Genomic DNA, 12,569 nt, shown 5'->3' with positions numbered 1-12,569 from the left:
CCTTACAGAACATGTATTCTAGGTCTTATCAAAGAGCATCAGCCTGACCCAACTGTCTGCCTTGGAAAGAGTCTTGGCACTCAGCCCTAGATAACAGCAAAAGGGTTCGGGTTGAGCAAACATGCAGGACTCTTGTTCTTGTAAGAGTCATATGTATTTATCAGCTTTAAATGCAAAGACTCAATAATAGATTCAAACAGATTATACAGAGATGTGTATGTGCGCGCATGTGCATCGTCCCCATTTCCATCTTCATGCCTATATGGAGAGAGTGAGTTTCCACTGTAACTCTAACAGGGAAACTAATAAGCTTCCAAAAAGTTGCCCCCTCTTTCCTGAGCCCCCATGTGATCAGCCTGAACTATGGACAACAATGGCAGTAGACCCTGTAAGTGCACATATTTCATTTAGAGCATAGACCAGACTAAGTATGCCTTTGGTCATGTTCAAGGTTTTAGTCTGGTTACAGAACACAGTGAGCTCTAACCTACACTACACCTTAGAACCATGTCAAAACTGGGTTGGAGGCCAAGCAGGCGGTAACCACGTCCCAGGAATCTGTTGTAACTGGAGTGTTTCTGGGGCTTAAGCAAGTCAGAGGGACATACATTTGCCTCCTGAGCACCACTGGACACTGAGTCACTTCACAATCTCTTTATGTTGTTGATGGCTGTTATAAAACAATAATTCCCCTTGAATCAAGCATCTCACTGAACATTAAATACATTCTGGCACATGTCAGAGAAACATCAGGCTTCAATAAAACAAAATCTATTAAAATAGACAGCTATCAGGACTATTCTTGTATTTTATAATGAGTGAGAGAAGGTCACAAGGATAAGGCACTTTCAAAACTAAGAACCACAGTTAATTTGATCTCCTGTACTGGCTTTAGTCCTGTTGTACGTAGGATTTGGTTTAGGGTTACATGCACCAGCCCCACTAGGCAACTAATTTCCATTTATTTCAATGATTTTTAACAATTAAAGTTTTTGGAGTAGGGATGGGGAGAGATTTTCTGAATTCCTTTCACTTATTCCCCCACCTCCAAACACACTCACCCACCCAGGCTGAGTCAGAGCAACTACACCATCAGCTGAGGATGGCAGGATGCAATGCCACTGAAAGCTCACCCATATGCTCCAAGCACCAGTTGGGCTGCCCCTGCAGCAGTATTCCCAGCTCCAGCTGACCCAGGAAATTCAGAACCCAAATGCACTTCATGTGGCGGCAACATTCAAGGTCACACTTTTAAAAACAAATTCAGTGCATAGATTTCAAACCCTTCCTATCTAAAGTTTATCCTCAAACATTCACAGAGCAGGACATGAAAGAATTGGCTGAATTCTCCATGTGCCATGGCTTTCTGCATTCAGGAGACTGACCATTTCCTTCCTCACCCTCTGGGCAAAGGCCCTTCTCCCAAGCCCATACTTGTGCTATTGTAACCCACACACTTCCTGGGTGTGGTGTGGTGTTCTGTCCCATTTGAGAGAGAGAGAGAGAGAGAGAGTGCTCTACAGCCTTAGCTCATAAAAGTTTGGCTCAATGAGCTGTACAAAAGAGGCTCATATTTCCTCTGCAGATGCGCTCCAGTCAGATGTTTAGTGGTGTTTTAATCAGATTTATCTGAAAACCATTTCCTGGGTTTATAAAATCTTAATGTAAGGAAATGCCCCTCCCAGCAGTGAGAGAATCGAGCCCACCCTCCAGCCTGCTTTGGAACCAGCATGGGCTAGAGTGTACTTGAGGGCCTAAGACCTTTCTCAAATGTGCCCTACTGTGTAAATACAGATTCTGAGTTCTCTTTAAAAGCCAATTTCAGGCCCAATAATTTGGTGCCTTAGCAATAATAAATAGCAATAAATAATCATTTAGATTGTGCCTGTATCCGTCAGGATTCCAAAGTAGTTTACAAACAAACCAGTATCCAAACTGTAGGGATCATTTCACCTCCCCAATGAAATGCAGTCAGCTCTGGGGTGGGACAGAGAGTTGTTGGCAGTTAGAGTTAACAGCAAACAACACTACCCAACAGTGTAAGATAGTAACAGTATGAATATAGAACACTTATAGCATTTTACATCTTCAAAACATGTGTAAACATTACGTTAAGGAAGTGAAGAAGTTGTATCAATTAAGAATTGCAGGGGGAATTTAGATGAGAAAAATGTAATTACCCAAGTGGTACTTGGCCAGGCCCATCAGGCATATAAAATATGCCATATTAATTTGAAGCCCTACATCATGGGGTACTTTGCAAGTATGGGAGCTGAAATGCATTAGCTCAGCTTCACAGGAGATAATTTACTCTTTTGCTGAAAAATCCAATTTCCATATTCAGTTGTTTCTAAGTATTTCATTTTCTTTTTAAGGGTATCAAAAGGAATTTGTGAGTTGGAGGAACACAAAACAGCCCCTTCAATGATGTGTTGGGGGGGGGGGAAACAGGAGGGCAGTAGGAATTGTATAGTAACAAAATACTGTCATAATTGCTGGTGAGCTGGGAACTTGTACCCAAACCTCAGCCTGGCACAAATGTACCCCCCCCCTCTAAAATAGGGGATTAGATGTAGAGACAAAGATCATGAAGCTAGCAGCAGGGCGAAGCGCATGGATGAAATTCAGGGATCCATCTGGCAGTGTCCTGATTTCCATCTCTCTCTTTTGAAGTCTCAGGAATTGGAGGGTATGTGAGGTCACAGGTGGCTTGGAGATGATTTCAATGCAGCTCTGAGGGATTCTTCCTTGGCTTGTTTACCATGTGTATCCGATCTTGCTTATTCAGCCTTTTTCGCTTTCCGTTTCCGTGTGCCTTCATTCAGCTCCTCCTTAGATTTCGCAGGAGGGGAAGTATCATGGGAATCCTCATGGTGGTCATGGTGACTGTTGTGCCCACTAGAAACGGAGCCAAAGAGTACTGGGCAGATGAAGCCTTCTATTGGAGCAAATGGCGAGGTATGCGAGTGAGCTGCAGTCATAAACACCTGTCATGCAACATCAGAGATGGGCAGTTACAGATCACATACCTCACCTGTTAAATACTAGTTGGCATAGGCGCCGTCTCCGTGGGTGCTCTGGGGCTGGAGCACCCACAGGGAAAAATTGGTGGCTCTGCACCAAAAATTGGCTCTGCACCCACCGGTAGCTCCCCGCCCTGCCCCCCAGCTCACCTCCGCCTCCTCCCCTGAGCGCGCCTTCCCTGCTTCTCCCCCAGCTCTCAGTGCTTGCTGCCAAAAAACAGCTGTTTCGTGGCAGCAAGCGCTGGGGGGAAAGGGGGAATGCGGCGCGCTCGGGGAATAGGTGGGGCCAGGGCGGGGATTTGGGGAAGGGGTCCAATATGGGCAGGGAGCAGGCGGAGTTGGGACGGGGACTTTGGGGAAGGGATTGGAATGGGGGCGGGGCAGGACTGGGAGGAGGTTGGGAAGGGGTGGGGCGGGGGGCGAGGGTGCTGGTTTGAGCACCCACCAACGCTGGGAAAAGTTGGCATCTATGCTAGTTGGCAAGGAATATTCCTGCCCCCAGCTCCCTGAACCTTTGTAGAGAGAGTGAATATTGCTAAGTGATTTGGGTCTTCAGTGCTGGGACCCTAATCTCCCATATCTTCTGGAAGACTGGGAGAATTCAACCCCCAGTTTCTTTACAGGCTAACTACAGTGTGAACACCCAGGGCTATCAATAACAGCCTAGGAGGGTCACCCAGAGCTTGGGCAAGAGCTTGTCCTAGGGCTTCTCTTGAACACAAGCCGATGGAGTCCCTCTGCCTCACTCATTGCTAATTGTCCTTGCCAAAAATGCCATTTTCAACATTTCAGGACAACTACTTTTTAAACTTAATAAAAGAGAAACTCTTACTGCCAACACCCACTGGTCAGAACTGCAGCACCCTACATCGAAATATTTGTATGTTAGGTAAGGGGACATTGGATAGAATCTGACTAAACAAAAATGTAAAGCAGCATCCCAGAAGGGAGAGTTTTACATTAAACTGATTAACTCTTCCAATCTGACTCTTTACCCTGTGGCAATATGCACACACACACACCCCGGCTCCATACCTGTGTGGGGATATACCTCCCCCAAGCTGCTGTCTCCATAACTCTGTGGCAATCCTGCTCCTGCCAACCTCACTCCATACCCCTATGGTGATACCACCACCCCAACCTGTCTTTGTATCCCTGTGGTGATACGTCTCCCCCAGCCTGACTGTGTACTCCAGTGGTGATATGGCCCCCCAACTTAGTTATGTACTCCTGAGGCAATACACACCCCTTCTTTCCTTTGGTTCTGTAGACTCTTTAACTGCAAACCTGTTGTAAACTCACCTTGCAAACAATCATAAACATAGTGAAGAAGAAGATGAGGTTGGCTTTAGAGATGGGGAGCCAGTGAGTCTGCTGCAGGGTGAAGAGGATTGCTCCATACAGACTGGCTTTTGTTGGGCTAGGAAAGAAATTAGGTCTCATTTCATACAGCACATCAAGTAGAATTGCACAGAATAGGAGGCACTGTTCTTGGATATGTTCTTGGTCTGAGAGAATTTATTCTAGATACTTACAAGGTCATATGAAGAATTTCATTTGTTTCTGGCTTCCAGACTCCACGCAGCAGCTGCTCAAAATTAGACACCAAGGCAATGCCAGAACCTAGGAAACAGTTAAAGTGAAGTGGTGAAATCACCAAACCAGAAGAGCCCTGCAAAAGCACAACTTTTCCCAATCATATGGGAACCAGGCTAGTCCTAAAAGGGTCATAAGACCCATTCCTGATCAAAACAAAAGTAATCCTAAAATCAACACTGGAGCCAAAGCTAAACTCTTTTGTACAGCTGTGTAAAGTGTTGTCATGTAGGGGAAGGGTATCTGGTCCCCTTCTCAATCAGCAGGGCTGAAACAGACTACACACCCTCTGTTAGCAAAAACCCTAAGGAAAATGGATTTAAACCTTTTGGCATAGACAGAAACGCCCTGAAAAATATATAGATGAGAGTCATAGCTAGTGGTTACATGAATGGGACCGGGAACTAAGAGATCTTGAATCTTATCCCCAGATCTGCTACTGACTCCCAGTGTGGCCTCAGGCAATTCTCTGTGCCTCAGTTTCCCATCAATAAAATGGGAATGATGACCCAATTCATAACTGTGCTACAAGGATTAAAGAATCTTTGTGCTAAGCATCATTATTAGGAACCCATTAGCTTCATCCCTAGCTAACCAGGTCACTACTGAGAGACATGATGCAAGTGCCTCTGCTGCACTTCCAGACTTTCCTCTCCCTCTCTTCAGGGGCTGAGTGTACCACTCATGAGTTACAGTAGCTCAGGATTTACCTTTGACCCAGCCAGTAACCACCATAATGAACCACCCATGGTGGTAATGGTGGTGAGCATGGTGGACTCCAATAGCAATTTTACGAACTCTAACCACCTCCTTCATTGCCACAAAGATGAGCTTCACAGGCAAGAAGCTGACACACTTGTAGAAGAGGTTCATGGGGCAGAAGAAAATCAAATACCTGGAACAAAACCACAAAGAGTTCAAGCAGTGACCCATCTGTCCCAATTGGACTGTGTAGGAGATGGTGAGAGAATAGCGTCTGTGCTGTCATTCTGCACAGTTACTCAGTCATGGAGAAGGCAGTGCTGGGTGCAGCCTGCACAGAATACAAAATCCCCTTTGGTATTAGGAAACTAAACTTTTCAGTGTCTGTTGAATTCTGCAGACACTTTACCATCATGATCAACAAAAAAGGGTACACAATTCCACTGAAGTGCTTCCACTCACTCCACGTTCACCCCAAACACAGCCTCTTTTCAGGGCCAGTGCAGTGTGTGCTGGTTTTGTAGGCTGTGCTACAATTTAACTGAGGCATCTGTGAACAGAAATAACCCAAATGTAGGTTAACTTTAGCTCATCTTATCAAAATATTAGGTCATCAGTTTAATTGAAAACTAGGTCCAGAAATTCAAAAGACTATTCCATACTCCTCCCTATCTAATCCCCTCCTTTTCCTAATTCACCCAGATTGGACAATGTGAGTTACCCCCCCCCCCGAGCTGTACCAAAGTGTGAAAGACTCACCATACTGCCGTGGCCAGGAGCACACTAGAGTTATTGCTGAAATAATCAATAGGAGCTTCCCCAAGTAACATATCAGCAAGAATATAACTTCCAAAGCAATGAAGCATAGCACAAAGCCATGAGGCAACAGGGCTCTGATGGGACATCTCAACAGCTCCTGTGAAACAAGATTCCAATTGAGAAAATATAATCCACACACACATCACAACCGCAAGGCTTTGTCTTGCCAGGAGACTTGACCTGCATGCTCTCCATCAGAAAAAGGGCAGAGAACAGTATTCATGTAAAGAAAAACTAATTTTATTGACAGAGATTCCCCCAGTAGGCATACAATCATGAAGCAATTGGACTATCCCAAACAACATAACTGATCAGCTAGGCAGAGAATAATTAAACAAGTGTATGTGAAATCAAATTACAAAGTAGAAGGGCTAACTGCTCTTCCCTCTAACTTCTGATAATCCTCAATAGCGGCAGCTGAGATTCCAATTGTAACCCAACAAATTTCAGTGCATAGATCTAGGTAGTTTTCTAAGAATTTGGGTTGCACAAAAATGCTAGGTAGAGTTCCATTGACAATAAAAGTAAATCCCCACACAACAGGCTGTGATATAAGCATGTGCCACAGGAAGAGAGCCAAGTTTTATTACAGTTTGTGGAGGATGGAAACTATTCTGAGCAGTGTGATGAGGCCTAAAGGTTCCATGTAGAACCATGGCTGGGAGTAGAGAAGTAGTGGGCTAGGAAGCCCCTGCCCCTCAAGAGGAAGAGCATGTCCCACTGGAGGAACAGTTTAAAAGGCCACTAGTCCCTCGGGAAAAGGGTGGGGGGAAGGAGTTGAATGAGGACACAAGGCTGATGTTGAGTTATGTCAGAAGTAACAACAATTTTTGTGAAGGCTGGCTGCCCTACCAGCAGGGGCTTGGATTCCTGCTGCTGCCCCGACTCTCCTGTGGGAGTGGAAGACCCTAAATCAGATTGATCGAACAGGCCACTAAGACACCGGGGAGAGTCTTCTAAGCCAATGATCATGCCCCAAACTGAAGGAGTTCCAGACTGGTAGGCAGTAACTGGAGGAAAACAATTTGGGGTTAGCTCAATAACTAGGCTGGATGCTTTGATAAACCCCTAGGGTCCTGGGTTGGGACCTGGTGGAGTGGATGGGCTTCGGTCTCTACCTTGTCCCTCCCCTTGCTCCTCTGTGGTGTCAGAACCTCTGGGGGAGCAACTGGATCATGTAGGGGTGATTGAGGCTGCAGCTGGGGCCCCTGCTGGGACAACTAGGCTGGCAGAAACCATAAGTCTATTAACCTGATCATTAAGCTAGTTAGTCATTGGACTTTCCTGCTACAAGCAGTCATCTTTTCACACTAAATCCAATTGCAGAGGGGCTTCCTCTAGGATTCTATGAGATTTTACAGTATTGTGTCCTGTTTAAGATGCTGCAAATAAAGTGTGGAGAGTGCAGTGCCAAGCCAGCCTGCTTGGACTTCTTTTGCCCCCATATTTCCCATCACCATGGTAACCAGTCTCCTGGGAGTGACCCTTTAGTGTCCCAGGCTCCTGTAATTCCAGAGGGGCAGGCCCAGGGCCTCTAAGGCTACGTCTTCACTACCCGCCGATCCGGCGGGTAGCAATCGGTTTATCGGGGATCGACTTACCGCGTCTCGTGAGGACGCGGTAAAATCGATCCCTGATCGCTCTGCCGTCGACTCCGGAAATCCACCTCGGCAAGAGGCGGCAGCGGAGTCGGCGGCAGCGTGGCAGCGGTCGGCTTTCCCCCGTCCTCACCGCCAGGTAAGCCGACCTAAAATACGCAACTTCAGCTACGGTATTCACGTAGCTGAAGTTGCGTATCTTAGGTCGGAACCCCGCGGTAGTGTAGACCTAGCCCAAGACTGGGCCTTCAGCACCAGCAGTTGCTGTCTTTCTCCATGGCTCCCTGCAATAAATCCAGTCAAGCCAGAGTCCTGTGAGAGGCTTATACTGAGCCCCTTCAGGGTGCATTTATCTCAGGGAGTATTTACAGCAACACAGGCAGCCTTTAAAAAAACGAGGCAGCCATTTATTAATCACCTGGCTACACAACCTTATGGTCCTTATGTTAGCACAGAGACACAGAAGTTACACAGAACATGCGTCTGACGAAGTGGGTATTCACCCACGAAAGCTTATGCTCCAATACATCTGTTAGTCTTAAAGGTGCCACAGGACTCTCTGTTGCTTTTTACAGAAGTTACACTGTAGTCCAGGGGTCGGCAACCTTTTAGAAGTGGTGTGCCAAGTCTTCATTTATTTGCTGTAATTTAAGGTTTTGCGTGACAGTAATACATTTTACATTCACAGGGGCCAGCGGATGGAACCCCAGACTGGCAGCGGGCTGAGCGGACCGGCTGAGCGGCTCAGCCTGCTGCCGTCTGGGGTTCCAGCCACCGGCCCCGCTCAGGCCAGCAGCAGGCTGAGCGGGGCCGGCGGCCGGGACCCCAGGCCAGCAGCAGCATGCCACAGTAAATGAGCTCATGTGCCGACCCCTGCGTAGTCCATCCTAGCCAAACCAGTGCCATGATGAGCCAGCCAAGCTGTAATGGACTCCAGCTGTGGCTCTCCCCAGGTCTGGGCTCCTCAGGCCCTCCAAAAAGCAGCCCTTCTTCCAGTCACCTGACACCTTGTTCTTCAGCTCAGTTCACAAGTCTGACCTCCAGCTGCTGGGGTTTCCTGCTGTTTCATTGGGGCATCTTTTTGTCTTGCTGGACTCTCTGATTTGAGTGAGGTTAAGCCAGTTCTTCAGTGACTCCATTTATTCCACCCAGACAGGGAGGTGAGACACAAACCTCCTTGCTCCTGGAACAGTGCAGGAGACATGTTAACTCCAGCAATGCAACATTCGGGGGAAACTGAGGCATGCCTAGGATTCATAAAAAGTTACAGAAAATTCCCACTTCCAGTCCACTCTAGGCTGGTGTGAAGAACTGACAACAAACAGGTGAAGAGCTCTATGTCCTGCTACAGATTCCCCCACAGAACATGTAGGGCATAATGGCTCAATCTGTAGTCTATTTAGTGTTAATACTTAAGTACTAAGTATAAGTATCAAGGACACTAACAAAAACCCATCTAGAACTTTATTAGCTTATTTCTAAAGCAGCCTCCAGCTAAGGTGGCTGACTTGCTGGGAAAAAACACATAGTAAAACCATTCTGATCAAGAGCTCTTAGAACTTATACAGGACAAAACAAAGAGAGGCCATCTAGTACAGGAAAAAGCGGGGACACAGGGTCAACAAGCTCAGATTAAATCATCTATTAAAATAAAAAACGATTAAGGTGTTGCTTAGGGGATTGCAAGGAATAGTCACGTTCATGTCCTAGGACTCATCACTGCAAAAGCCCAATCACTTGCTAGCCTTAACCGTGACAATGAGACACAACACGATTTTCAAGAAGGTGGTCTTAAATTTGGACAGACCTGATTTTAAGCAGGACAAGACCTCTGGTATCTATTTTCCTTGCTCCAGGCTAGGAGAAGAGATAGCAGCCTTGTTAAGATTTATATTTATTTATTATAAAATATTCTTCCAGATGTCTTGCAGGTATTACAAAGAAGCATATTAAATTCATTTTCATCTGTTTATATTATATTAATGTGCTCTCTGTGCTTTAGAGACTGTTTGATTTGCAGGTCCCTTTCACAAGGTGTTACAGTTCAACTAGACAAAATTCCAGTGAAGGTGAAGAGACTGGAATAAGAAATGCAAACAAGTCTATGGGTTTCTGCAACCTTTGTGAGATCTGAGGGGTGAGGATTGTGTAGATGAGCCCATAGAGAGCTCTTGTTCTCCCTGAATTAATCAATGTCCTATTGCTCAGGACACTAACACTAAACTCTCAATAAGGGAAACTTCCCATTTCTTCTTTGCCCATATTTATTTCATAACTATACAGCCATGTAGGGCCAGAAGCTGGTCTGTTTTGATAGTTCTACCCTATATATCTTGAAACTTTGTAACATTTTCAGAGTGATAGGGACAGTGGAATTCTCTTCAATTCTTTTAAACTTTATTTTTGTTTCATTATGTGAATATATATAAAAACAAAGTTCTATAAATACATTCACAAGATGGAAATACCATATAAATAACCATTAGGGCTGTCAAGTGATTAAAAAATTAATCATGATTAATCATGCAATTAAAAAGATTAATTGTGCGATTAATCGCACTGTTAAACAATAATAGAATACAATTTATTTAAATTTTTTGGATGTTTTCTACGTTTACAAATATACTCATTTCAATTACAACCCAGAATACCAAGTGTACAGTGCTCACTTTATATTTTTGATTACAAATATTTGTGCTGTAAAAAACAAAAGAACGAGTATTTTTCAGTTTACCTCATACAAGTACTGTAATGCAATCTCTTTATCATGAAAGTTGAACTTACAAATGTAGAAACAAAACAATGTAAAACTTTAGAGCCTACAACTCCACTCAGTCCTACTTCTTGTTCATCCAGTCACTCAGACAAACAAGTTTGTTTACATTTGCAGGAGATAATGCTGCCCGCTTCTTGTTTACAATGTCACCTGAAAATGAGAACAGGCGTTCTCATGGCACTGTTGTAGCCGGCATTGCAAGATATTTACGTGCCAGATTCGCTAAAGATTCATATGTCCCTTTATCTTCAACCACCATTCCAGAGGACATGCGTCCATACTGATGACAGGTTCTGCTCGATAATGATCCAAATCAGTGTAGACTGATGCATTTACACTTTCATCATCTAAGTCAGATGCCACCAGCAGAAGGTTGATTTTCTTTTTTGATGGTTTGGGTTCTGTAGTTTCCGCATCGGAGTGTTGCTCTTTTAAGACTTCTGAAAGCATGCTACACACCTCGTCTCTCTCAGATTTTGGAAGGGATTTCAGATTCTTAAACCTTGGGTTGAGTGCTGTAGCTATCTTTAGAAATCTCACATTGGTACCTTCCTTGCATTTTGTCAAATCTGCAGAGAAAGTGTTCTTAAAATGAACTACATGTGCTGGGTCATCATCCAAGACTGCTATAATATGAAATACATGGCAGAATTCGGGTAAAACAGAGCAGGAGACATACTCTTCTCCCCCAAGGAGTTCAGTCAAAATGTAATTAATGCATTATTTTTTTAACGAGCGTCGTCAGCATGAAAGCATGTCCTCTGGAATGGTAGCCAAAGCATGAAGGAGCATACGAATGTTTAGCATATCTGGCATGTAAATACCTTGCAATGACGACTACAAACGTGCCATGTGAATGCCTGTTCTTACTTTCAGGTGACATTGTAAATAAGAAGCTAGCAGCATTATCTCCAGTAAATGTAATTGTTTGTCTTAGCAATTGGCTGAATAAGAAGTAGGACTGAGTGGACTTGCAGGCTCTAAAGTTCTACATTGTTTTGCTTTTGAGTGCAGTTATGTAAGGAAAAAATCTACATTTGTAAGTTGCACTTTCACGATAAAGAGATTTCATTATGGTACTTGTATGAGGTGAACTGAAAAACACACTTTCTTGATCGTTTTTACAGTGCAAATATTTTTAATAAAAATATAACGTGAGCACTGTACACTTTGTATTCTGTGTTATAATTTATATCAATATATTTGAAAATGTAGAAAAACATCCAAAAATAGTTAAATTTCAGTTTTTGTTCTATTGTTTAACAGTGTGATTAAAACTGCGATTAATTGCGATTAATTTTGAGTTAATTGTATGAGTTAACTGTGATTAATCAATAGCCTTAATAACAATTCAATATTCATTGTTTTTGTCCACGTCTTACAAATAAACCCTGAACCTGCAGAGTTTATGCAGGGCATCAATTATTGAAGTGACTCAATAGATAAATAACCTATGAGTACTGGGGACAAACATATATTAAACTGCAAAAGTATCCAGTAGTTTCATGTGTAACCAGACATCCTCGTATTTTTTTCTAAGCGTTTTTATAAGACAGTCTCCCTCCTCCCCCATTAATGCAGAAGTAGAAAGCTCACTAAGCCAGTCTGTGTCTGAGGGCAGAATTGCAGATTACTATTTTCTCCAAATAATTCTTTTGGCTACTAAAATAGTTACTGCAATCCATTTCTTAATGATAACTGGTAATAACAACTCATCTAGCACTCCTAAAATACACAAGCTTGGAGAAGGAACAATAGCGACACTCTCTTTTTGAGAGAGCACTGTATATGGTGTTCCAGAACACGTGCATTTTTTAACAGGTATAGAGATGTGTAAAAGGTTGGTATATAGCTGTTTGCATCTCCTTGACAACAGTTGATTGCAACAATCTAACCTTAAACAAATATTCTGGAGGTCAGTAGTACCTGCTTATTATCTTGTTCTGGAAGAATCGCAAGGATAAAGAACTCAAAGTATCTTTCACATTAAGCCAGGATATTCTCCCAGGTTTCTGTTGTGAGAATAAGGCTAAGTTGGTGGTGGTTGTTTTTTTC

The 12,569-nt window shown here is 43.8% G+C and overlaps 1 protein-coding gene across 1 annotated transcript; it reads right to left on the bottom strand.

Moving 5' to 3' along the window:
* Nucleotides 1-145: 145 nt before the first annotated feature.
* TMEM38A (transmembrane protein 38A) lies at nt 146-9,036 on the bottom strand. The gene is made up of 6 exons (XM_024194259.2): nt 8,739-9,036; nt 6,081-6,237; nt 5,330-5,514; nt 4,559-4,646; nt 4,326-4,443; nt 146-2,987 (listed from the first exon to the last, which is right to left on the bottom strand). Exons 2-6 carry the CDS (start codon nt 6,224-6,226, stop codon nt 2,781-2,783), a joined length of 744 nt encoding a protein of 247 aa, XP_024050027.1. The 5' UTR covers nt 6,227-6,237; nt 8,739-9,036; the 3' UTR covers nt 146-2,780.
* Between the last annotated feature and the right edge of the window lie 3,533 nt (nt 9,037-12,569).

Source organism: Terrapene carolina, unplaced genomic scaffold (genome assembly GCF_002925995.2).
Source record: "Terrapene carolina triunguis isolate 2854851 unplaced genomic scaffold, T_m_triunguis-2.0 Scaffold194, whole genome shotgun sequence".
Classification (NCBI taxonomy): domain Eukaryota; kingdom Metazoa; phylum Chordata; order Testudines; family Emydidae; genus Terrapene; species Terrapene triunguis.
Note: the sequence above shows the minus strand (reverse complement) of the source record. Positions and strands in the feature narration are given on the sequence as shown.